General features: G+C 37.0%; 1 protein-coding gene across 6 annotated transcripts in view; it reads right to left on the bottom strand.

The window, feature by feature from the left end:
• CTNND2 (catenin delta 2) overlaps positions 1-27,771 on the bottom strand; it is a 627,538-nt gene that overhangs the window by 154,661 nt on the left and 445,106 nt on the right. For all 6 annotated transcript variants that reach the window (XM_051799301.1, XM_051799302.1, XM_051799306.1 and 3 more), the window contains one exon: positions 7,435-7,567. In XM_051799301.1, the coding sequence (XP_051655261.1) occupies positions 7,435-7,567 (133 nt within the window). The remainder of the gene's footprint in view (positions 1-7,434; positions 7,568-27,771) is intronic.

Here is a 27,771-nt window from a genome sequence, read left to right as displayed (position 1 = left end):
AAATTCTGTACCCCAAAGATTTTTGTGAATACTGCTAACAGTTTGCTGTGTAGTGCATAAACAGGATAGTCTAAAGAGCAAACTTGCAATTATCCATATGAAACATGGACATTCATTAACTACTAGAACAAAAAAAAAAAGATTTTGGCTTGCTTTAGCTCTAAATAATTGTCCCTGACTATATACTAGTATCATAGAAAAACCTTAAAAAAGAACTGGGAAGAGTCAGGAAAATATTGTCCATTTGGTTATTCCCTGGAGAGGGAATAACTGGACAGTGGATGGAGAGGAACATGAAAGCAGTAAAGCAGTGTGTGGGATGAAAATACCAATACATATGCTCAATATTAAGCCCACAATTTTGTAAAATAATGTTTTCAGTCACTTTGTAAATTAATTTGATTCAGTATCCTTTCAAGATGAGGAAGAATGGTATGTTACAAAATGACTGAAAACAGGAGGGCAAGCAAAATGTCTAATTTTGCTTATCTAGCATTAACTCAAACCTCAATCACAACTAGATGTTGCATTACATTTATGAAATAATACACTCTTGTTTATTTCTTTTTAAAATCATGTCTCTTTACAATACTGATTCTTTATTCCCAATTGAGGCTTTTTTTCAAAAGGAATAATTTTGAAATGTGAAGGCAATAAACCCAAAGCATTCATTGGGTTCCTTAGCAGAGCAGAGGATTAGAAGACAAGAACTGGCCCCAGCAATCTGCCTCTATGTTGCTGTGCAGTCTTCCATTAATATCCTAGCTTAACATCCTAAATCTTCCTTTCCCTCCTTTAACCAAACGTCACTCCTCTGGGGCTTGTAATTAATTCATTTATTGAACAACTGAAACACCTTCCTAATCTTAAATCAAGTGAAATATATGCCAGGTACACAGTGCATCAGTATTATAATTCAGGCACAGTGTTCTGATGATAAAATCAAGAATAACCATGGTGAAATGACCCCAGAGGGATCCCAGAATTTAAAATGCCACTTCTTCTGTGCTACAGAAAGCACAGATTGTGGGAGTATTGCACAGTGCTCAATGACATCCATTAATACTCAGCCTTAATCAATGTGCACAAAACAAAGACATGCACTCTCTCATCAGAAGAGATAAATATCATAAAGTGGTAATGTATAAGTAAGATGCCAAAACTAAACACAGAAATGCATTCAGAAATGCTTTTCAAAGCAAGACTGTCAGTCTAAGATTTAATTACCAGACAGAAAGTAAACTAAAAAAAAGTGAAAGGGCTTACCACTTTATATTTATATTTACCCATGTTTCTGGAATTTATTAGGAAAGTAAAGACAATATATTAGCAAGAAAAAGCCAGAGTGATATACTCTCATAAACATTATTTAGTAATTCAGTGTTGGAGTCTAGCTAAAGAGAGAAATAGAATTACAATACTTTAAAATGATAGTGAATGAAAGTGTGTTTTTTATTAGCATTCTTCTAAACAATAAAAATATTTTAAAATTTTTAAGAGTTTAGGTGGTCTTAACAATGTTAACTTAGACTATTGTGTCAAGACCAATGCAGTCATTTCTGCCTCACTTGTTTTAGTTAATATTAAAGAGGAAAAATGTTCAGCCACAGGCTTGTACTATAGGCAGTGAATTAGTGTTTCTTTGATGCACACAATTCAAACTACAAGAGGAGAGAGGGTATCATGGAGACAGCATAAAGAGACATCCAGAGCAGACATATTAGGCACTTCAAACTGGCACTGTAGTTACTGAAATGCTATCATAAATACTCTCTTGTATACCTATCAATAGAGAAGAGCTTGAAGTGCAGAAAGCATTGGGAGAAACAAACCATTTATATCTGCTTGCCTTAAAAGAGAAATAGAACTCAAGCCACTGACTGCTGGAATAAATAAAACGGAAGGGAGTAGAGTGATCATGACTGGTTACACAGGTCAGAAAATGGAATCAAAAGGGTCTGATTTAAAAAAAAAAAAAGAAAAAAGCAATAGCAGAAAACAAAGGTTGCTTTCACAAAATCTTCTGTGGAAAGAAGGTGAGACAAGACATAGTATATCCAAGTGATGGGATTTTGATCATGGGGCAAAAAAGGGCTTCGTTTCTATCAATCAAAAAAAAAAGAGGACTCATCTTTCATCCGTTCCAGGTTTGTGATTTACAAATCTTTCAACAGGCTAGGGGAAAAGATCTTCAGCCCCCATATTCCACCCCAAATTAATGGGACTGCAAGAATGCTACAAGATGCACGGTGCAAGGTAAGCTGCCTGCCCATATGAAATGGTGGAATAGGAAATTCCTTGTTTTGCTGTGGTGAATTAATTCCTTTGCATGGTTTATGTCCACTGCCTGACATGTGAACAAGTGGTGGTACCATGTTGAAAGGGTTCTGGGCACTCTGAAAAACTCCCAGAAGAAGATGTAGAAATACCTTTATTTTGATCATAAAATGAATGTGAATGATGAATTTCAGCAAGCTGGAAAAGAGATGATTTCGGCATGCAATCACTCAGGTTTTAGAACTCCATATGATAATGTCTGGACTGATACTTTTCTCCTGAAGGGAGTATATGGCAATGCTCTCCAAGATGAAGAGGAAAGTGTCCAATCCAGCAGTATTTATTTAGGATGCAAGAGAAGGCTTCAGGCAGGACAGTTCAACAGTTACTGTTCTTTTATTTGGCATCCTTGCAGTATTTTCCTGAGAGAAGGATCTCAAGTGTTGTGACTTTGCTGGCAAAAATTAATTTCCTAGCTTGCAGAAAGCAATTATTGGTGCCAGAAACCCTGAGTGACCTGTTACACCTTTGCAGCTGATGGCAGGCTGCCATCTTCCATGAGAGCAAAATGGTGTTGGCGTGTGAAACTGCACAATTCAATCCCTTTACACGGTGACCTCATACAAAAGAGGAAAATGTCATTACAGGAAGAAAAAATGCTGTGGAAGAATGAATCCTGTGTTTAATAGAATGTGCTCTTTTAAAGAAATGTTCTCTGCTGAGTATTTTAAAATGCTTCTCTTTTCCTATATCCCCTGTCTGTTACTTCTTGGCATCCAGGGGCAGCTACTCTGGCTCTGCTCACAATCTCACCACTGTTTGTGTAAGAGTCCTCTCCTGAGGAGAAAATGCCATCTGAAAGGGTCTTCCTGTGCTCTTCTGCCTGATCAGCTTTTCATTTGCTTTCAAATATCTGATCAAAACTTCTTCTCTCCTTTCCTTTTGCCTTTTAGTTACATTCTTCACTGTCATCAATGAAAGAATAATTTATATAAAGAATTACTGAAGTATTCTGAGATTCTGAATTTCAGAATTATTATGCATAACTGTAATGGGCTGCCTGGTAATTTTTACAGCCTTTAGCCTTCTGCCTCCCTATGTCCCCTTTTACATATGTGAGACCCTTAGTGAGGGCCGGTTACTGTTCAACACAAGATGAAAAATCAACTATCAAACATTAGCAAAAATAATCCAATTTCTTCAACTCCATTCTAATGTCTGCTGTACTACCTAACCACCCAGCACAGGGAATAAAAGTAGAGAATGAGAAGCACTACTGAGAGCAGATGTAGCAGCTGCCTTGCTGTTAAGCAAGACTTAAAGGGACTCAGAAGTAGCATTTGTGAAAAACTTTCAGGTAAGAGCAGCAGTTAAAATTGTACTTTGAAATAAAGACTAGCACTAAATGGTTTTGAGCAGCATAGAAGCGGCAGCACCCGCAAGAAATAACAACACCGTCTTTATCAATGGTCAGTGTTTATTGCATTTACCTATTGCTCTTCTGCTATGATCAGGGCTGGAAGGGGAAAAATAAAAATTCTACCAGAAATATAAAACATAAGTCACTCCAGAAGGTAGGGTTTTTTTGTGAAAAAGTAAATGGCTTCTGACACCTTAGTATCCAGCCTGGGGCATCTTCACATAAACAGTTACCAACTTTGTTTGAAAGTCCTTGAAGTTAGAGAAAGGCATTTGCAGACCTCAGTGTTACATAAAACTGAACAGGGCATTTGCACTTACGTACCAATAAAGGCACATTTAGAGTGATGCCACCCAATTCAGAAGTATGCCTGTGATCAACTTGTGCTTTAGAAATAACACCTACTATAAAGAACTTGGTCACGACGGGAAAAATATCTCTAGTTTCCCTAGCCAGACTTTAAACATTTTTAAGTGAGTATCTTTTTCACGGTTGTTTTCTAAAGAGCATTTCCACTTCTTCTTTTTGGGGGGACAAAGGAAGCAAGGGATAGTGTTCCCCATTACAGCCACAGAAATTGAAATATTTTAGAAGAGAAAAACTTAATGGTAAAAACCATAAAGGGTGCTAGTAATCTCAGAAATGCCTATAGTCACAGCTGCTATTTTCTATTTCTGTCTAAAGTTTAGTTGACCTTGTTCCAAAAAAAAGAATATAAAGGTCTCTGTCCTGCCACTATACAAAAACAAAACTGGGAGATTGAAAGAATGGTCAGATTCAGAGGATAGATCATTAATCACCTTTTCAGTAGGTGATACAGTATAAATCATGCTTAAAAGAATAATAAAAAAAAAGTATTTCAGGACAGTTATTTCCAGAAACTCTGGATGAAATAGTCATTAATTGCAGGGTGACAATTTGATGCTCAATACTGATAAAGGTAAAAGAACTTTTTCTTTCCCTGTCGGATAACTCCAGCATTGAAACTTTAACAACTGCATTGCATTTCAAATTCAATACAACCAGGTAAATAAACTAAATTGTTGTATACATTACATTGTTTATTATATTATCATACATATATATATATATACATTATACATATACATTACATTACAGATTAATATTGAATAAATTATTTAGTGAATTCAATTTGCTTTTTTTTCTCAGTGCCTGTCAGGCATGTGAAATACCAGCAGCATTTTTAACTTACATATTTCTATGTGAGTCCTTTCTCCACTCTTTGAAAGACCACCAAGATAGCATTTTTTCTTTAGCCCAAGTCATCTGCTATGTTAAAGTTACGTATTTGGTCAAAGAGCAGTGTTTTCTGCGCTTCAAAACAAATGAAATTCTTGTGCTATGTAATGGCAAAAAGAGATTGCAAAGAAAACAGGATGTGTCCTGGTGCTTCTTTTCCTTGCCTCTTGTGTTGGAGCTTGCAGGGTTCCCTGCGACCATGTGCAGCAGGACTGGAATGCTGCTTTCCATGAAGAAGGAATTGGATATTAAATGTGATCATTCTCAGACAGAGGAGAACTGGCCACAACACGCAACTGCAACACAAATACTTTGCAGAAAAGAGAATTTTGATATCAGTTTCTATTATTTAGGTGTTAGTTCAACTCATAATTCAGACACATTCTTAACAGTTATCATAGGAGTTGTCCCAGGTAGGTTCAACAGGACCACTCAAGTTACTCTGCCTGGCTATAAACATAGTAAGAATCTGGAATATCTGCTCTGATATCCCCTTATCAACAAGATTTTGAGCTCTCACACAAAAGGTTCCTCAAGAAATTCTGATTCAGTGGAGAGCTCAAGTAGACCCTAAGTATAGTACAAGCCATTTGGATTGACCCTAATCCCAACAAACAAACACAGAAACTGTTTTGTCTGCTGAGTCATGACCCAAACACAACGAGACTTATCATTAAATAACATAGGTTGGTAGATAGATAGATAGAGATAAAACAGTTTGCTAATGTTAGATGCTTTAGTCTGAAAAGCTCCACAAAGCATTAGATAAGTATACAATACATCCCTTTTTTCTGTTGTCTTACAAAAACCTAAAGTATCAGAAGTTTGAAAGCATATTCTCAGATGAACTCTTTCAAAAAAAGTATTTTGGTTTGTTTCCATAGCAGTATAGGTATTATGGAGTAAGGAGTATATCAAAGTCCTGAATAATAACAAAAGAAGTGGAGGAATCCTTGTTTTATTTGTTATCTTTTTTCACAGAAGAAGCTCAGAATGCTCCCTAGTGCTCTACTGTTTCATATAGTTACCTTCACCCTTCCAGCTCACGAGTCGGAAGCTTACAAAGGGTGATATCCTACTGGGATGGGTGAGATCAAAAATGATCAAATCAACAACAATCAGACGTCTTTTTCCCTAAATGATTAGCAACAAAAATCAAACCATCTTCTTCCCTCCAATGGAATAGCCACTTAAGGTCTCTCAGTCTATGGCTTACAGGAGGCAGCAGAGATTGTACAATGAATAAATTGCTCTAATTATTTAACTTCCTTTCTCAAAGAATAATCAATTCTCTTACTGAAGAACTAATTTCTGAATAAGGATGAGAGAAGAGTACAGGGAGAGAGTCCAGTTAAAATTTTCAGTGATACCTGTACCAGAGTTCTGTTCTCCAGTGCACAAACATCCTTCATTTTACAGTCATGTAAATATATTTTTATCACTATTTCTAAGATGTTTGATGTACACAACCAGTGCAATTCTGCCAGTGCCAGCAGACCACATGCTTACTCACTCAGGAATGTCCTCAGCATGAAAAAGCCTGGAAGGGAAAGCTGCTGTAGCCAAATAGACTCACAGAGTGGTATGTTCTGAGGGTAAGGATAATGAAGCACTAGCAAGCCAGCATCACTGCTCAGTTCTGACAAGTAAGCAATAGCAGATCTTGATCTCAGTTTACCTCTACATGCCAGGATAAAAGATGCCAGTACAGCACAGATTTATGTGCACACCACATGTCCCTGACTAGTAGCATCTCTGAGAGGGCCAGGGGAGGCAGCTGGGGCTGGTAACAGCTTCACTCATTCAATTTTAATTGACTGCTGTGTGTTTGTCAGATCCCTCAGAGCCACCTTCCTTCTGTTTCAGCTTGTGCCAAAAGCTGTGCTGGTCCCATTAACCACAGGGAAAAAGCAAGCAAGAAGTACCTATCAGCTACAGGTAAGAACAAAGTCTATATTAATGTTTGAATTGCATTTCAGATGCAATCCTCACTGAATTTCAAGTTCATAGACCAATGATTACAGTTCAAGCTGCAAACTCAGTGAAATTAGACTCTATTCACACAATTATACATTAAAGTAGGCTTTGATTCAGAACCTTTTTGCTTAATTTTCATCTTCTGTGTTTGTATTTAGTGTCCAAATGTCTCTTTGAGAACCCTAAGGAAATGCCCATATGTTTCAGTGAGATCAAGACTACACCACTAGCTGATTACTGAACAACTACTGATACAGTTTTTAAATGGTATGCAATCAATCAAAATAGTCCAAAGAAAACAAAACAATGAATGACAACAATATTTTTATGCATTTTTTACTTTCTGTAATGGTAACAAATAACTGAAAGCTTGAGTAAAATGGGTCCAGGTATATATCCATGATTTCTCTTGTAAGATTTTTTTTAAAGCACATATAAATAACTGGTAATGATAAATGGCAAACAGCAACACTGCTGAAAAAAGGGTTTATAAATCTTACCTCTGCTTTTATTTTATTGTCTCCGAAACACAGGTGTTGTAAGTAGGCTGCAGCATTTGACTGTACTGAGGGAAATTGATGCTGTAACATCTGTATAACTTCTGGAAGCTCTGGATCCCGCCATCCAAACTCTCTGTGTGAAAGCAAACGCAAAAGATTCATCAAAAATTCTGCTATTAGTGGATAAATGTGGCAACAGTTGGGTCAACAAAGAACATAGAAATGGCTAAGTAATATTTTGATTTTTTTTTTCCCCCACTACTTTCAAAGCAAACATTAAATCAAATAGGAAAATATTTTTTATTTTAAACTGTACTTCTCTGAAAAAAAATACGTCAAGTATAATAAGAAGAAATGACTTCATGGAATTAGTTCTCTAACATAAATTTTCCTATATAAAATGGCTATATGAATTTATAATATAAGAAAGAAAATAGATGCTCATACCATTATCCTTTATTAAAATGAAAATATAGAGGCTAGAATCAGAACCACAAATGGTTTGCTACGAAATGCTAATTTGTCAAAAAGTCCTTTTCAGTTACTGCAATCTTTGTGGGATACGAATGTCTAGCTTATATAAAAAGCAATGACCAATTTTGTCTCTTGATTTATTTTCTTCCAGATACAGTCAGTGTAAAACCCTTACACATCTCTGGCCCTCTCTGAGTAGGGGTTTGGACCAGGTGACTTCCAGAGGTCTCTTCCAACCTCAGTCCTGTGATTCTATAATTTTACAATTATGCAATACACACTTTCACATTGGATAATTTTTAAATCTTCATTTCTTCTACTCTATCCAAAGCAGCTAGGCAAACACAAAGACTCAGTGTTTGCACTTTTCATTAATCCTACAAAATATGAAATGCCATTAGCATCACATGAAAGAACTGAATCCATATATGTTGAACAAGTCCCTGCAGGTATTTTGCAGTTTCCAGACCTGAACTTAAAATCAATCTGCCACTTCACGTAATTTTTCCCCCTCTGTATTTAAGGATAAAATCATTCATGAAAATGGCTTTGGACTTTGTGTCCCAAGAGCCAGGGATACACACAGCTGCTCTGCATGATATACTTAGTTATCACATGCCTTTTCCCCAGTGCCATATAAATATTTTTACCATCTTTCATCTGGTGCTACATATTCAGGCTAACAGAGAGAAATTAGGGAAAAGAGGTGACTTCTGAAAAAATTCTCTGTTGCAGTTACCATGCAGTTACCACACGGGAGCTTATTGCCAAAAACACTTGCAAGACCTGTTGCAGAGTCCAGCTGTAACATTTGAAAAAATAGTCTTGATCATCAGTTTCCTTCCCAGATTATAAGGGTTCTGCTGCAGTGAGGTTAAGTATATGTCACTGAGGCAATTCAAGGTATCTCTGCAATCTGCCCCAAGCAAAATCAGGCACACTTTAAATATGACATTTCTCCAAGACACTTCTTGGAAACAAGATTTATTTTGCAATAATAATGAATTGCTACAGAACAGAGGGATTGTCTGTTCTCATATGGGACATTTGCGAGATTGAGAGCTGTCATTACAGTTGTATGAAGATTCAGAATATAAATATGGGATGTAAAAAATACACTCAGAATTTCATTGGTTATTTCTCTTCTAACAAAGCATACGTTAACTCATGATTATTTAATTTCACATTAAGCATTTAATATAAAGAGAGCATAAATATGTAATAATAAATCACATATGGACGATTCCAATAAACCTTTAGATAATATAGACTGTTGGAAGCTTCTGCAAAAGACATCTGCATAGATTCAGAAAGACTTACATTTCACTGATATTTTGAAAAGTTAGAGAACATTGTAAAAGGTGTCAGGGAAGGCTAGAAACTTCAGTAGCCAAAGATGGCAAACACCTCAGTTTTCTTTGTATACCAGCTTACCATTACTCTTGTCAATAGGTGAAAAGGAAGGGATTAATTGGTTAAGCACTTATTTCTGTTAAAGAATGGGTAGTACAAACCCATAAACAAACCCTAAATTCCCAGAGATAATTCCCAGAAACAGTGTTATCTGACATGTTAGCTTCCTCATGTATTTGCTTTCTTCCAGTTAACCATGTTAACACTCGCTAAAAGATTCTTCAAACCTATTAGACCTGTCTTCTACATAAACAGCTCTCAGTAAACCAAAGACATATTCCAGAATTTTTGTTTAAATAAAAATAAGAAATGAAAAGCAAAATCCACCAACCTTACTGAGGACAAATTATCCTACCTCCACTTCTAATTTATTCTCATTTTCAATCCTAGATTCCAAGTGCAGGTGTCAGTATTTTGGGGAGGATACAAAATACCAGAATAAGACAGCTTGTATAACAAGAGAATGAGAGGGAACATTAGAAAGTAGTTGTTTTACAGTAAATAACTACATGTCAAAGTGTTGGAACTTCTATCACCAAATTCTCCCAAAAAGGAAATTTCCTCCTTCACAATACGTATATTACTTGAACCAACCAAAAAACAAACCAATCAAAACCCAACTGAACAAAAGGCCTGTTATGTGCAGTAGTACATCATGGGCCCTGACAACTAGCTCAGGTTCCTCTTCTTCCTCTTGTCCTGGAATCCAGGAAAGAAGAGGCAATGAGGGGGCAAAAGGAAAAAAGGTCCCTTCATCAAAGGTACAGTTAATTGTTCTGAGGAACCTGCAGACTCGACACATATGAAAACAAGGCTCTCTCTACTTTTCCCCTCTGATCTCCCAGAAAAAAAATCAGCAAATGACCGATGTATTGTGTACACAACCTATTGGAAATGGTTGTGTACACACTGGATGTAAGCAGAAAATTAATTTAGAGAAGAAACCTTTAGCACTGAATACTGAGTTTGTTATGTAACCAGTTTTAGGAGAGAAAATGAACAAAGCAGGAAAAAAAGTTCAAAAATTTAGCCCTAGTATGCACTGTCATTTTAAGCAGATGGTCTCTAAGATGATGATATTTTTAGAAGTTTCTAAATGAAATACAGTAGCTATATAAAACAAACAAGAACTTCTGTCAACAGTTAAGGCTGCTTGAATAATTGTGATAATTTTAGCAGCCTTCAGGGCAAGAAAGACTAGTTTCTAGGGGTTTAAATTTTTCATTTGTTTTATACTAGTCTTTTATAGGAGAAAAAAAGTGAGAATGAGAAAGAGGGGGCTTTTTTAAGAACAACAGGCTTGCAGCTCTATTAACAATATTTATTTTAATTTTTTTTTAATTTAGTTGCATTATGAAAAGTTAGAAAGGCTACTTAATGAAGTCAACTGGCATTGCTCTGGAGAAGGGAAAAGGACTGGAAATTCTTAAAGACAAAGGCACAAAATGTATCTGGAACATTTTGCATAGATGTGGAGGAACAGTCAGGCCATGCCTCTAAGCATACCTATATGACAAAAAATATGTTTTAAAATAGAGAGCCAAACAAAAAGTAAGAGAAAACAATTAGTAGGGAAGTCAAGAGCTGGAATAAACTGACTGCCTACCAAGAAAAAGCAGTAGTAGGGTGGTATTTGACAAAGATAAGTGTCAGATTAAAGGAAAGGAGAAGGAAAATGAAAATCAAATCTACCTCTATTTCTGTGAAATATCTGAGATTGTGCCACATGAAAATTAGTTAAACGGGCAACATATGAGAACCTAATCCCTAGTAAAATTATAAAGTAGAATTATGCAAAATTTGAAACGGTAGTGAATATCCTAAACAAACCATGTCCCTAAGCCCATCTCCCTTATTAGCATCCCCATGCTTCCAAAAACTGAGTGAGGCAATCCACACAGATGGTGAAACAAGCCAGAAGGTTGGAGTAAATCAGAGGAGGTGGGTGACATTTTGAGAATGTTAACAAAGTATCTGTGTAGTTGATCCAAAAATAAAGAGTAAGGTAGTACCTGTACGTGCAAGATCTTCTGCTATTGCCTATGATTTCCTTGGAATAACAACACTAATCTGTTCAGGTCAGCTAAAGGCTTCTGACGGTGGTGTGAGTTTTTCCACAACAGTATCCAAGCTGTGCAAGAACTTCACAGTTTTGTCTGGAAAGTGGCATTTGGCATAACTTCAAATATTTGGGCATGTTGTCAAATTGCATTTTTTCTCAGAAGCATCTTCATTGGATGAGACTGACCAGAACACACTAACGTGTTCCACCTTCTTTTTATTATGGAAACTGTGTTCTAGGAATGTAGGAGGATTGATCTCATTTTGAATTCTGCAGAAGATTTTAGCTTGAAGTGGTGACTAAGGCTGTTCCATGGATTACAGGAGACTACTGTTCCAGGAGTGTAAGAGGACCCAAAGGGGAAGCTGTATGTAAGCCGGCAATATGTATGCATAGACTAACACAATAGGCTACATTTTATCTGTGAACAACTGAAGAGAATCAACAAGGAGCTGTGCATGAGACACAACAACTCTGACACAGAATTAATAGCACCTAGAAATTCAGGTTGATTTGGGTACTGCAAGTAATGCATTGAAACCAGTTCCTGCTCCTGCCATCATATCACATACACATGTCAGAAAGCAAAAGAGATGCAGACTTAAAAGACTGTTAGCAACACAGCTGAGTGCACCGGCTATGTGGGGTCAGTTAAAGGTGCTGCTGAACACAGAGTATGTACTGCATCTGAGTATTTGCTTGGATTATGCCAGAATTTTCTTCTTCTGCTACTGAAAATGCTGATGCTACACAGAAAAGCAAAAGCAAAATTCCTGTTACATCTATACGTGCACCGGTTTTAAAAAGGCTACCAAAAGGTCTCCAGCTGGTAACTAAGGATACTAATTGCTTTTGCAAAGCATTGGAGAAGCAGGCATGATGGCTCTGTCTACTCTCCAGCCACTGGTCACAGCGAATCTCACGAGAGCTTGGGTTCTTATTTCTGGTTTACATCTTATTACAGATTCACCACAAATGTGTTTTTCACAATGTATTTGTGTCTGCTAATGAGGTGCAGAGAAGGATGTGATGTGTCAGATGCACAGGATTCTTGCCCAGGTCTGCCAAGCAGCGATGGAGATGCTCAGCATGTCCCAGCTCTTTAATAGAGCCATAAACTTGGGGTCTCTGGGTTAATCCAGTACTTCAAAAAAAAAATCACATCTCCAATACAGTAAAGGGCTAAAACTGACTTGTACAATGGCAAATATACCCTCCTGCAGTTCTGCCTTTGCATGTTCTTTGATAAGGCATCATTATTCTGTTTTTACATTACTACCTGTGATTTGTATTTTAAAATAAAATAACTCTAAGGAGTGAGCCTGTGAGCCTGTGAAGAGGCAAGATGAGAACTACTTCAACATAGCAAAAACGGCCCGGAGCTGAACTGTCTGTAGATTTAATGAACATTTTCATTGAAGAGGAAAAGATTTTAAGATGATACAGTTGAGTAAAGATTATTTAATGACACTGGCCCACATGATACTATTCACAGCTCCAGGTTACTGCCTCCAGTACAACATGATTATATTCACAGGTGTGAGTATTATCTGCTCAAGGTTACCCTCATTTCATTTACATTTCTTCTCAATACATTTCTTAATTGAAATGTATTTATGAACCTTTATGAAATATTTTTTTCACTCTATTGGTACTGATCTATAAATATTTACTTCTCTCATTCCCCGTGAGGGAGTTTGCATTTCTGATTCTTATGAAAAAAGCTGTCTGTGTCCTAAGGTAGCCATACCCTACTTCCGTTGGTACAATGTTATCTCTCCTCTAGACTGTGGGGTTGGAGCAGGGACTTCAGAGCTTTAGAATATCTTTAATTTTGCCATTTGTACTATTTGGTTTGTTTAGTTAATTTGTTTGCTTTTGTTAGAAAGTGGTATTTGTCTTTTGGGGTTGTTGAGCTGAAAAAGTCTTGAAAAATTTGTTTTATCTTTTCCTCTGCAGGCATTGGCATATACAGAGACTGCTTCTGCAAATGCAAGGAGGAGGCAAATTAGGTAAGATATCAAGATGTCTTTAAGCTGCCTAATTTTTCTTCTTTTTTCCTGCTATGCATAACATTTTTCTGACCTCCTACTACAGAAGCTTAATACATTACAGCTGTGAAAACATGCCAAGTTAACCCTTCCCTGAGAGACCAGCTTACACTTGGCCTCTCTCCATCTACAGGAGTTCACATGTCACAGGGCAGATTTCAGGAGACTGTGAAATGCTGTTCACTGGCAGAATGGCTGTTACAGATGCAGATATGCTTTCCTCATAGATCAGAAAGGTGGAAACATAGACAGGAGATTAAAACAGTACAAAGACCGAGGGGATTCCAGCCTTGACCCTGTCATTGATTCACAGTCAGACAGAGTCATTTACTTTAATGCCTTTCTCTGAGGTTTGAGAGATTTTCGTAAATCAAAATTGTCTTCTTTTCTAGAACTACTGTTCCCTTTCAAAGGCTCCTAAAACTTTCTGTATTTCAATAATAGGAAGAAAAAAGATTCTGAGCTCCTGCTCCCATCTGGCCATAAAAAAATATAAAGAACAAATGTTACTCCACAAATCCCTGATTTTCCTAGGAAAATGGGAGAAGCACTTTAGCAATGAAGATATTTATTTTATTTCCCCACATGCATGATAACAACTAAATATTGCAGCTATAAAAAAAAGCAAAAAAAGCTGCAAGAAAAGAACGCTTAAACATTAGCCTAACAGCACCAATGTTAATGATTTAAACCACACTCATCTTCAGGAGAAGAAGCTGGTACACAGTATTCCCTGAAAGACTCAGAGCATCCACATTACTTTTTGAAATAACCACAACCACAAAAGTTCCCAAAAGGTTTTGAGGCATTCCACCTCTCTCCAGTCAAAGCTTTTCAATGTCATGTTATTAAGCAGAATGATTTTCATGATAACTGATGTGACGACACATGGTTTGTCTCTCCCTCCTGCTCTCTTTGCCTGATCAAGCTTCTGGCTCCAGCAGATCATCTGAGTTGGATGGCAGTGACAGAAGAACTTTTCCAGCAGGGATGACTGAAAGTCAAGCCTTTTCAGGTTTGGGTAAATCAAGAAACAATGAAACTGGATGTTTCCCTCCTGTTCACAAATGAAAAGCTGGGACATATTACCACCTGGGTAACCTGGAGACTGCCACAGGAAAGTAGGGACCACCAGCACTAAAACTGGGTCTTTTCTATGTGTGCAAATAGCAGAAAATAGGAAATTTCAACAGAGCATACAGTTAACACAAGCTGCAGAAATACTTTTTACAGCCAGGGTGAGAGACCAAGAAAAGATGTTCACCTAAACTAACAGAAAGTATTAATCCTAAATATCTTGTGCTATTTCACTCCTTAATGATTACTCCATGGAGTGCACTTTTGGCTTATTTTATTGCTGGATAGCAGAAACTCTTATCTCCACACATCAATGCCCAGGTATAGTTCTTATCTATGCAACACTTTGCAGCGCTCCCTGTCTTTCTGAGCAAAGCAAACTCTTCAGAATAGATATTCGTTTGATGTTTAAATAATGAATATTAAACCATAAAACTTAACGGTGACTCAAGATATTATACAAATTCATAAATCCAGAATTTGTCCTGAAACACCAATTCTGCTGTCCCTGAAACACCAACACCAAGGAAAAAGACTACATAAATTTCTAATACTGAATTAAAACAAACGAAAAAACAAACAAGTAACAAACTGTACTAATTTTCTTTTCTCAATTTTCTAAATTCCTATTCAATCTTCTAGAAAAATAGAGAGACTAATTCTATTCATTAAAGTTGCAAGTTGTACAACTCTATAGAAGTGCTTGAATTTGATTTTCTTGTCACAGGGAAATACAGACTAGTGGTTTTCCTTTGCTGTCCTTATTTCTGTTTTCATTAAGCATGAAAAAAACTTATCTCCTGCACGCTAAGTTGATGTACCTCAATGTACAACCACCAAACCAATGTAATAATGTAAGATACACTTGACATTCATGAGACAGAAAGTTCACAGGATTAATAACAAGAGTCAAATTTTTAAAAAATTCCTCAAATAAAAGCTGTTGGATGGCAGGAAAAATATCCACCAGCAATGAGTAGTGACACTCAAATACTATTGCTATTTCCCATCACATGCTCTTCATCTTCAAAGCACTGTAGAAATTCTAGGGAACTCTCCTAATGCAGATATCATCACCTTCATGCCAAGCATGGGTAAAGAGAGACAGCACTTACATGCCTCTTTCACAGAGGAAAAATAAAAAAAATAAAAAATATATAGTACAAGTTAAGTCCTCACTCCTAGTTTTCAACCCACTGAACCCAGAGACACCAATTCACTGTTAGCTGACTGCAAAAGATTTTCAAGTATATAAAAAATGCAGAGGATCTGAACAGCATTTCAGAGGAGTGCAGGGCAAGAGAGGATACCTTCTGGTCTACCAAGGCTAATTTCTAACTGCAAGCGTCCTGCTGTTTGCCACGGCTGCTGCTGTATACATTGCCCAAAGAAGGCTTCCTCTAGAGAAATTTTAATCAATCCTGGATTCTGTTGATCCTAACAACAGTTTCAGTTTATAAATAATAACGATAATAAAAAAAAGATTTGTTGCACATCCTTTCAGAAGAAGCAATTTCTTTTTGTATTTCTATTGCTTTTTCTAACAGGGTATTTCAATTTCAATTTTGTCCTATTCTACTCAAAGCACCAACAAACATAACACATATCGCACTTTTCAGAGTACTAAGAAAACAAGGCTGTACTTCCACACTCACAGAAGGAAGTAAATGGAGAAAGGATGTTTTTTAGCTGGGTATCTACCATGGTAATGTATCTGTTCTCTGTTTGGGCCACAGAATAACCTAGAAAGTCTTCGAAATGACTCAAAAGCCAGAAGAATTATGAGTTTGTTAATGGACCAATATGACTAACAGAAAGTACTACGAAGTGCTCTACAACACACTGGAAATCCCCAACCCTCAATTGATGCGTCAGCAACAAAAGCAGACCAAGAACAGCACATCCCAGCTGAAACCAGGACAGTGTCTTACCTAAAATTAACGGAAAAGCTGAATAAGAAAAAAATTATTATACATGAACAATACTCAGAGTTTAGTGCAGAAGCAGGCTGTAGGTTTTAAATCAGCATAAAATAGACATCTCACATGTATATTCGATAGTTCTGCCTCAGTAAAATTCAACATCCTTTAAATGGGGAAAACTATCTCCTCCCTTAGTTGCCATTGTCAGGTTACAACTGGGACATAACTTTTCTATCTGTGACAAAAAGAATGAGCCTGCAGACTGTTCTGCACAGCATTTCTACAGAAATGTTTCCAGCTGAACTGTGAAACACTGTATGTCACTAATAAATCCACTGCAAAAAATAATCATGGTACTGATTCAGGGCAATTGCTCTTATTAATGGATGAGAGAAATACTGCCAAGTATCTGTAATTTAGAAATCAGAATCAATACCTTAAAGAGGTTTTGAAACTTGAATATATCAAGGGAAAATATGTGCCTCAATCTATCAGAAATCTTTCCTCAGCCAGTGGAAGTACAGCAATCGACAGAAAAAGGATGAGTTACTTGTATTTTACTTAGTTGTTAGTCGTATGTATGGTACTTATTTCCTTGTAACATGTTCTGGGCAGATTTTTCAACTGATATACTGAATTCCAGTGCCAATTACTTTCACTAATTCAAGGACTTAGCTGGTGTGTGACACACTATGATATATTCTGCAAACAGCAAGAAGTACAGACTGTGAATTGCACCTTTCCCTTTTATCCTCAGAGCTAATTTCTTTTCAGATTTCGGTAACCTTTTCCCCCATATTTCCTTGTTGAAGGTGAAAGGCCAACACTACTCCCTCAAACTTTTAAACTGTTCTCTCTGTGCTCAACTGACAGCATCAACTCCAGCTATAAAAACCTCCAGAGCAGAAAAATTAATTTTTTTTTTACACATCCTTAATTTTACATTTTGGTCAACAGATTTTTAGCTGTGTTTTTTGCACAAGGGGAGCTGGGAGTGGAAAAAATTTGAGATTTTTTAGGTCCGTGTCAATACTTGCTGTTCATAAGTTTTCTTCTAATGGCAAATACAAATTCACCCAGGAACCAGTGTTCTTGATACAACTTGATGAAAATGAAACTGATATCCAATTTCATTAAAACTCAGTGTGGAAAAGCTGTGGAACTGTTCTGCAACAGAGGATATTACATCTGGTGTTATTTATTTATTAGGGGAGAGATCACTATATTGGCTATTGAAATTATTTTTCTCTGTTTCATAAAAATATATCCCTCTTCTACATTTTTTCATTTCAGCATAAAAAAAGATGATCATACAGTAAAGCCCTGTAGGCAACATTGCACATGAAGTTCAGACCACACCACACTTCAGTCTGAGATTACACTTTTTAACCACTACTTTAATTTATACTGTAGTCTCTTTCACTCTGAAGTCAATGGAAGAATTGGATGCTCAGACGTGGCTTACAAAAAATTCCTATATATGAATTTCTATACACAAATCAAATTACTGTCTTAGGTTTTCCCAGAAGCCGATACTAATTTACATTAAGGACAATGTTCTGTAGCCTTCCTTTCACACCTGTGAATGTCTGAGACTTGGAACACACAAAATCACATGTTTGCTGGCAAAGGCTTTCAGTCTTTCAGATGGTGGTCAAGCAATACTGTGTTCTTTGGTCTTCAGTACTTTGTTGCGACTATGCACCTACAGTATTTTATGTGGTATTTTGTGTATGTGTCCAAGCATGTAAGTACTCTCCTTCTTTCCTTCCTTAAACCATACTAAAGACAAATGTCAGCTGGCTGACAAACATAAAAAGTAAAGTTAGATACACACATAAAATAAAGTTTCTATCTTCATTTGATACACTATGAGATCCAAAGCAATTTAACTTTCGTGAAGAGTATAAGACACTCTGATGCTGTAAACACTTTAGTAGGAATTACAGATATATAACTGTCAAACTAGCAACCACACATTTCACTTGCACAATGTATATTTTAAATAGACATAAAGTTAAGTATCTTAATTAGCTACTCATGTCCATTGCAATTTCAGAATAGGAAAACTAAGAAAAATTCCAGTAAAACAATAATTAAGAGAGATTTGGAGTATGTTTCTCATTGGTTTTGCAATATATTCATTTCTCAAGCTTTTGTATAACTGATTACATCTTTTTTTTTAACTTTTACGAGTAAATAGCAAAACTAATTAGCTGCACACTATTAAGTTAATGCACATTTATCTACAACAATTCAATTCTGACTGTGAAATAATCTTTCTAGCCCATAATTACACTCCAGCTTAATTAGCATAATTTCCGCAGCACATTCTTTAATAAAGAAGCTGACATAAGGGTTGTTCTTAAACACCAAGGATATTCCAGACAAGTAGAAAAAGGGAGACAGGCAGAGTTGCATTAAACACCCATTATGTTACCAAGATAGTACCCATAAAACAAAGAGTATGAATTCAATACTATCTGAACCATCACAAGCATCTCAACACACTTTCACTGAAGATAAACAAAATACTTAAAGGACTTGAGATGTCCCTTGGCCACTTCACTAGAAGTGGTTTCACATCCTTCCCAGCGCCTTTATCCCATTACTGCATCTCATCCTCCTCACCAAGGGCAGCCTGCAGATTACTCATTATCCTATTCAGTGTATTTGTTTCCTTCTAAAAGAAAACACATATAGTCTTGCATCTCTTACATAAATTTAAGCACAGGCAGTCAATTCCCACTGAAGAGTAGTCCTAGTAGGTGAAGAGACAGATCAGTCTCCAGGCTCATTTAGTCTTTGGTTTGCTAGTGAGGATCTAGCAAAGAGAATCCTGTTTAGTAGCAACTGGGCCTCATGTGGACACCTTATTCCCTGGTACTACAACACAAAACTAGTTTTCTATGGGGCAATGTGGACAATGTGTATGTGGATAATGGCACCTGAGTACTGCTGTGCTTGATGTTAACAGTGAGTTTGGAGGAAAGACTCTGTCACCCTCAGCAACCCTATGATTTAATTTGTTCTTCTCCCATCAAAGGCCTCAATGGGTGTCAGTGTGTATCAGATTTACACGTCTGTGCTATGATATGTAACCTCAGCCATAACACAATCAGCCACAGGTCTCTCCTGACAGTAAAGATCTAAAATGAAAAAAAAAAAAATCCTTGCTGGTGTCTTCATTTAACTGTTTCTAAATAATGGCAGTTCAAAATGAACTGCTATCTGAAGTGCTCTTGGGTTCTGTGAGAGATTTTGACTAAATATATGCTGTAGGTGAGGATGTCCTTGTACTCTTCCATAGCTACGAATGGTGAATTTCACCTGTGAAGGATTACCGTTTATTGTGTGAGATGATGAAAGACACTAAGATTTTCAAAATCACCAAGGTGATTTAAAGCTGAAGTCCTATTTTCACGTAACCTCATAAAGGATTTTAATTTAATCAGGTTTCCAAAATGCCTAAGACTCTCCTGAAAATGTAGACTTCAGCTTTTAAATCACACAGGCACTTTTAATAACTTTGCTTGCTCTAATTAACTTTTTATTTCGAGGTTAGTACTATTAGGCAAGACCAGGACCAAAACGATCTCTGCATACTAATGAATCATTTCCTGCTGCTGAAATGTAACATGTGAGAAGTCCTAAAAATTCAACAAAAATTCAGAGAAACAGAAACTGATAAATCAGTTCTTGGAGAAAAACAAATCCGCAGTACCTATTTCAACTTACTGCTTTCTTAGGAATACATAAAACTAGGCAAGCTCTGCCTGATTAGAATTTGAGATAAGGAAATATATCAGAAATTAGGTTCTAAAAGAATTTTTATTCAGATATATAAATGATGCATCAACTACTGTCTCCAGACTATATAAACACAGCCATCTCAAGAGGTTTCAAAAGCACAAGGAAAACTGAAGATGCCCTGGGAAGCTGCTCTGCTGCCCATTCCGCCTTTCCCCCAGGAGTGATGCAATTCAATTTTGAGGGAGCCCCTCCTTTGGCAGAAGCAGGAAGACAGGGAGTGAAGCCATGCCTAACTAGTTCTGCACCCCTGAAATCTGATCTGCCTGATCTTTGGGCCCAGGGTTGCTTAGAAGGATGCTCCTGGGACAGGCATCTTTTTACCTGTTCTAAACAAGTACCAGCTAGGTCTGCTTACAGCCACAGCTTTGCAGCTCCCATCAGTTTGCAACACAAAGCCAACAACAGCTGGGACTTTTGTTTAAAGCCACCCCTTTGAACTGGAGTTATGTGTGTCAGAAATTAAAAGCTATCTTGCCAGAACCAACGTAATAACCTTTTTTAGAAGGTTAACTTTTCTTGTTAAAGTTAAGATCAGCATACACAAACAATAAAAATAATCATATTTTCCAAAAGACTGAATTATCTTTGCTAAAAAAATTTCATTTTAGCCATCTGTTTAAAATCAGGTTATCTGTGAAGATAGTATGGTAGTTGAGATTATCAAAAGATTATCAGAGATTATCATTAGACTTTGGCTGCCAAACTACGAGGGCCTGGCTGTGAGTCTTTGTTTGCCAAACTGTGCACCCAAAATCAGTGTACCTAAAATTACTAGCCAATTTTGAAAATATTTATCTGTTAGGCTTGTCTTGTTCTTTCTCCTTGACAGTTATTTACCTCTGCCAAATTTTCTTTCCAGAACATCAGAGCACTGAGAAAAGAAGAAAGCAATTCAGCTTCAGCCTTCAGTCCTGCAGCTTTGAGTCAGGAGATAAAGAGTTATGGCTTGAAGACATGAGATAAAAGCAAAGCAATATACTCACAGCCACAAACTCCATGAATTAAACTACGAAAAAAACCCCTATAGGTCAGGCAGAGATCATGCAGAGTAAGCACAGCAAGAGACGAGGAAATGGGAGGCATAAATATAATGTTATTTTTTCCATGTCATTTCATCTCTCTACGTCTGTTTTGCTACCTATTAAAAAACGCCCTTCTGAAAAGCTCTTCTGAAAGATTTTTGAGAGCTTGCAGTAAAAATCACTAACTCCAGGGCAAAATGTTATTATCGGTGCTGCCACAGAGGTGCAGTGTAGTCACTGAGACCTGGTTGGTTTTAAAGAGGGTGAAGATCTAAGACAAAGAAAACCCATCAGGAGGCAGATTATTGACTACCATTTGTTAAGCAAGTACCACGCAAAAAGAAAATGAGAGAAGCCTAGTAAAAGGCAATTTGTTTCACATGCCTAAAGAGGTTCTGTTTTTCATTTACGCTGTCAGGTGTTTTGCCCTAAAAGTCGAATTTTCTTGGAATAGATTCCTCATATCCCAGTTCTGAGAACTAATGCTGACTGGAGAACATATACACAATACGTATCTAAAAAGTGGCTTAAGAAAAAATTCCTCATCTTATTAAAAATAGTCCCAGTGTATGCAGTTGCAAGAATGGTCAATCACAAATACTCACGGAGGATAATCCCTTAATAAAATGACACCTTAAGCCAGCATTTTACCTGATCTGTTACCACATAGTCGATAAAATACGTGAATACCTCTCACAACTGAACACTTGGAGATGTTTCATGACTATTTAGCAACTTAGACTTGCTCTGGATTTTCAGTGTGATAATGGAATGACTCATTGATAGCAAGATGTCAAAAGAAAGACTCATCTGCCTGAAAAGTTGGGTTTTACTTTACATTCTCTCAACAGAAATTTAATGACAAATCTTGAACAGGCCTGGGATATGCAAACAGTATAGCTGAGTATTTATCTGATACCAGATAAATACTGATCACCAGACTCACCAATACCTATCAGCCTTTATTGCCATCTGTTCAGCTGTCTCAATCATTTACCAACTGGTGAATATCTAAATACTACTCCCACTATCTTCCCTAAAAACATTTCCACCATCCACTATAACAAAATAAGAAACTTACACTTCTGGAGAATAGTGCTAGCCTTGGAACTAATTTCCTTCTGGGTCAACAAGGGATAACAATTTGAACGGTCAAAATTTTAGTTATTAACATGATTGCTCAGCACTAGGTTTCCTTTTCAGACATTTTAATTTTTATACTGTAGTCAGATACTTACATGGCATGTTTTATTCAATTTAAAGTGATAGCAAAATTAAACTACAAAATAGTTTCTTTTTAAATTGAAAGTCATTGCTGTGTGTTTCATTAATTGCAATTTCTGGGTTAAGAGTTTGACACTGCATTTTGTCCAATGTTCTTTTTTCTCATAAATGGTGTCTACAACCGTACAAGACTGTCAGGGAGCTGCTTCATGAGGAAAGTAAAATGTAAATGAGAGAGGACCAGGAACACAATTTTCCATTATCCTGGAGAAGGCTTTTGAGAGCTGGAGATCAAATAAGCTGTGTGGCTATTTCACGAGTTATTAACTGATCCTGGAAGGAGGGCACAAGTTTGGTGAAGTGCCATGTCCCACGGCATAAAGAGGTTCCTATTGATCAAGAGGTTAACACTCACCCAGGAAATCAAGCCAACTAATCAAGCCATTTTTGATCTTTCATTCGCAGTTCTGTTAAGTAATTCTTAAGAACACATTTATTAGCACATTAAACCTGTGGATTGTAAAACCCATGAGCCAAATGTTTCTCTAACTTTGAGAATTATACTGCAGACCTACCTTCTTCCTGACTTCTACACATTTCAGAGTAAGGATTTTTAAGGAAAAATGGTTCAAAAGGCCTGTTGTGAGGTGAAGTTATGTGCCCTACACATTTAAAACATACCCACTGTCTGGTTTTTGGTGGGTAGCCAAATGCCCATGAGCTTCAGGTACAACTGCACCAATTGACAGGTAGTTTCCTACACATCAAAATGTTAAATCAAAGTACTATACCACAGTTCATTGTGGTGATTCAGTGTAATCTAAACAGTCCAAAGCCCATTTGAACTCAGGAGAAGGCAACATTCAGATAAATTACCCTCCATGACTGTCTTATATCATGTGAACCCCAGAGAAAAGGAGCACTCAGACAAGAGCTTGTCCAAGTTGCTTAACATTCCTCTGGAAGGAAACATGCATCTGTCCACCCAGATTGCAACTGGATCAGGGTGCCCAGCCCTTAGAGACTGACTGATGGAGCTTTGAAAATAACCAGGTCTGTTTCAGTAAATTCCATTTTATAGAGATAACAACTCATGAATTTTTAAAAAGAAATGAAATTGTTCTTTAAAACAAAAGGCATGCCACCCACCACCTATGTAACACCAATGCTGCAGAATGTCACATCTCTCCTTCTATTCCAAAACCTTCAGAGGTTTTCCAAAGTCATGTAAAAATCTTTAGGTATTTTTAATGTTTGTAATGAAATCCCAGTAGTTAAAAATCCATGAGAATTCAGTCACTTCCTAGAGTTGTAATGAAGGTGGAGTACTAAGTGTCCTAGTTAGAAAGGCTGAGACCAGTTCATCACTGCATAGGTGTAACCCAAAACTGTGTATTCTATAGCCTTCCATGCCATTTCCCAGAAACTGTTATCAATAGAGCATTTACACCCTCTGCCCAGAGCAGCCTGACTCCTCAGGGTATAAACTAGGTGTTAAGAGGCCTTCCAGATAAGAGGGTGCCTCCTGTCCTCATGCTCTTTGTGGAACTCCCTGCCCTGAGGGAAGTACTGGGCATTCCTGCCTGAACTGGAGAATATATAATCTTGGAGCCTTGGAACTTTTTTAACCACTTGTGGGATCCAGAGGAAGACTGCAGACCACCACTCTCAACCAGACTGAGACCACCACTCTCGACTGGACTGCAATCACCACTTTTCAACCAGACTGCAACAGCACTCTCACCAACAGGTTTTCCCCTCTTCTTTTACTTTGGACTCAGGGGGGCCAAAGAACACCACTCTGTTCATGCCCCAGGGTGCTGGGTTATACATTTGGGTTTTGTGGGTTAAAACCAATTGTTGTCTGTATAATCGTACTTATCGTATTATTTTATTAAATTGTTATTCTGACTTATAATCTCTCTTTTGAGTTGGGTTCATTTCCCCTGCCAGTTTACCTTTAAACCAGCACACTAAGCAATAATTATCAATATTTTCAAGTGATCTGTTCTGAATCACACTGCCTAATGACATTCTAAGGCTCACTACTGCTGAAACTCAGATTGGGCCTCAGGAGTAAAACCATTCAGCACTCAGTAGGGATACAGCTTAAAAAAATGTATGGTTCTCTCTGAGATTCATCTGGCAGTGTTGGAAGCTGAGGACTAGTCAAAAGACAATACAAAAAAACTAAATAATGACTTACTTTCTGCAAAGGCTTGGTTTAAGGTGCATTAGGAGTAAGCTGGCCTTAAAGTGTCTGTTGATATCTCAATTTCCATTTCAAAGGTTGGCATAGACATGGTAAGCCGACAAAAAACCCACCAGCCATTCTCCTTTCCCCAAAAGAAAAAAGAAAACCTTATATAACTATCTACTCTAAGAATGTTGTCCTACAATTGGTAGATGAAAGGACATGGAAAAGATAACAATCCATTTGCGCAGAGCAGGGAGTTACCAGATTTTAACTCAGTAAGATCCAGTGACAGAAGCAGCAATTAGCCTGGAACATTGCAGTCCTGGGACAGCTTTCTGAATCACACAGGCAGAGGATGCCAAAGCTGTACCAGCAGCTCCTAAGACACAAGAAAATAGTGCCATAAAACACCCTCAAGGAGCACTGAAATGTGCAGTCAGCCTTGAAAATGTGTGCTGCACAAAGGTTTTTTCAGTTAATCACTAGGATTTCTGTATTTCCCTGTGACCTTCTACACTAGCTTTTAGTCTTTAAACAGAATATTCACTTTGCATATATAAGATCTGCTACTATTTCAGTGAAGGATGTGAAAGTAGCAGGGATGAGTTTTGTTCTTTAAATAGTGATTGATCTTAGGTACAGATACAGAAAACCTTACAAGCTAAAATCTTTCCATGCACATTGAAACTGACAATTGATAGTGCTAAATTTTTGTGGAAAGATCAGTACACAAGAAGATAATGAGGTCCAACTGCCTAGTCAGACACAGATATAGGGGAAAAATAAAGCATCACCAGCTTTATCATCAATTAGTTTTAAAAAAGTACAAATTCGTACACTGGAGGTTAAACAAAAGAAGTACAAAACCAAAAGATGTCTTTCTGCGCCATTCAACTAGACAATGAAAATTTTCTAACGTATTTAACACGCCTTTTCTATTTTATAGAAAAAAAGTGTAAAAACATTTCTTTTTGTTTATATATGGTACTGATGTTCAAATAATTCACATATTTTTAAGCTAATTCAAGGACAGAGAGTTCACTGAAGTGGATGAAAAACTATCAGCTAATATATACAACAGTCTTTACATTTTTAAACGCAGTAGTTTAAAAAAACATCTTTGCAACAGGAATGAGGTCAAGCTGATACTACTATTGCACAGAAGAGCTGTGTCCATATAAAGGATTCTAACATGAGCTGTTGACACTCGGGAACAAGTGAGCTGTGTCCTGCTTCACAAAACAAGTGAGGTAAGTATAGCCAGTTTTTGGAAGGAGACCACGGCTTTGCATTTGCAGTATTTATAAGAGAGTATTCTGAATTTGGAATTATATCAACTGTCTGTTCTTGATACTGCACATTTTCTTTTATCATGGATAAAACAAGAGGAATAATATATGCAATTAACATCTCTATATCCAAACTTTTCTTTTAGAGTGTACATACATTGCTGTGACCATGAATTCAAGTCAGGTTTAGGAAACTTGCACAGGGAGCCATTTAGTTCTTAAGTGTTTCTTAGCCCCGGCTATATGTGAAGCAAAAATGCAAACATTTGCAGTTCTTGGTAATAAAATAAAAAGTCTGCCCATGAAACTTTTTCTTTCCTTCCCATTGTAATAGAAAGAATATACAAAATTGATACAACTAATACTTTAGTTCTTTATGAAAAAAGAACTTTTAAGATTTTTAAAAACACTGTCATTAAGTATACTACAGAATATATCAACATGTTTTTGTTTAAATCTGTGAGGTATATATGGCAACAGTGAGTTACAGCATGGCAATCACTGAACTTGGTGGATTTTAAGCTTCTGACTGGTTATCAGTTTTTTATGTCAGTTCAATTGTTTGGCCATACAGCTCTTTGACCACTCAGTGCTACAGAAAATTTGGGATGAGTGTATCATCTCACACTGAAACCTCAGTGGGGTAGCTGCTGGCATTCTGGCTTAACCGGGAGACAGGGGTATTTTAAGTTGCCAGAGCAACTCAACTCTGAGCACACACCATTCACGCACAGTGACATTCTGTAAGCAAACTGCACCACTGAGCAATCCCAATTTTATTAGATTCTTAAATCCTAATTTGCTTCAGGTCGACACGACATGTATGTTTCAGCTCCTGCTGTTAGTGATATTGTTGCAATGAAGAAAAAAAAAACCCATCTGTATCTTCCCACACAGTCAATGACTGTGAGAAACTGTGTGCTAATGAATTTTTTTGCTGCTGTCGAGTGTGAAGACATTAAAATTTATCTCTACCACAAACAGCATGAATGAGTACTTAGATTTTCTAGTAGGTTTGTTGGTGGAGTTTTTGGTGGGGTTTTTTGTTAGCTTGTGTTTTTTTCTTGTTTTTTTTCTTTATTTTTTTTTGGGGGGTGGTAAGGAGTGTAGTGTTTTCATTGCACAAATGTACATTTAATATAGGCAACTATGCTTTTCCAAAATCTTCAGTCTTCTACAGTTTTAATTTTCGAACACTGTTTTGGATCATGTTGTGCCATTGTATTTGTTAATAAATCATGTTTTGAATTAGACTGGCACTGTTGGGACAGTATGGAAAATGGTAGTCAGTCATGGAGTACCACAGACATGATCTGAAAGGCTATTTGGGCCATGCTTATTAACATCATTTATGACTCACAAAGCAAAAGATGACAGATACAAGGGTTAATACTCCCATGGGAGAAAGGGTAGCAATTGGTAAATCTGGATAATTAAACTTAATAAAAAAGGTCCAACTTTTTTATTAAGTTGGAGGAAAGATCCTCTAGTAAGAAACTATGTCTCACTGGTCGGGTATATTTTAAGAAGACTGCTAAGTATTTTGTAGGGACTAAATCCTTTTATCCACCAGAAACTAAGGCTCATAGTTTTGACAACAACCGTAGCAGAACAGGCACCGTCCGATTCTCCTGATGCACAAACTAAACCCACCCTTTTTATTTTGTATTTAAAAAATACTATAGAAGACATAAATTAATTGACTGCTTATGCTACTCACAAACGGTAATATCAATTGAATGATGAAATGCTTGTCATCAAGGTTTTTGGCCTGAAGAACTCTGTTATTTCCT

This window comes from Manacus candei, unplaced genomic scaffold (genome assembly GCF_025592945.1).
Source record: "Manacus candei isolate 608988 ecotype Guabito, Panama unplaced genomic scaffold, ASM2559294v1 h1tg000049l, whole genome shotgun sequence".
NCBI lineage: Eukaryota > Metazoa > Chordata > Aves > Passeriformes > Pipridae > Manacus > Manacus candei.
The sequence above is the reverse complement of the archived record's forward strand: the minus strand, read 5'-3'. Positions and strand labels throughout refer to the sequence as shown.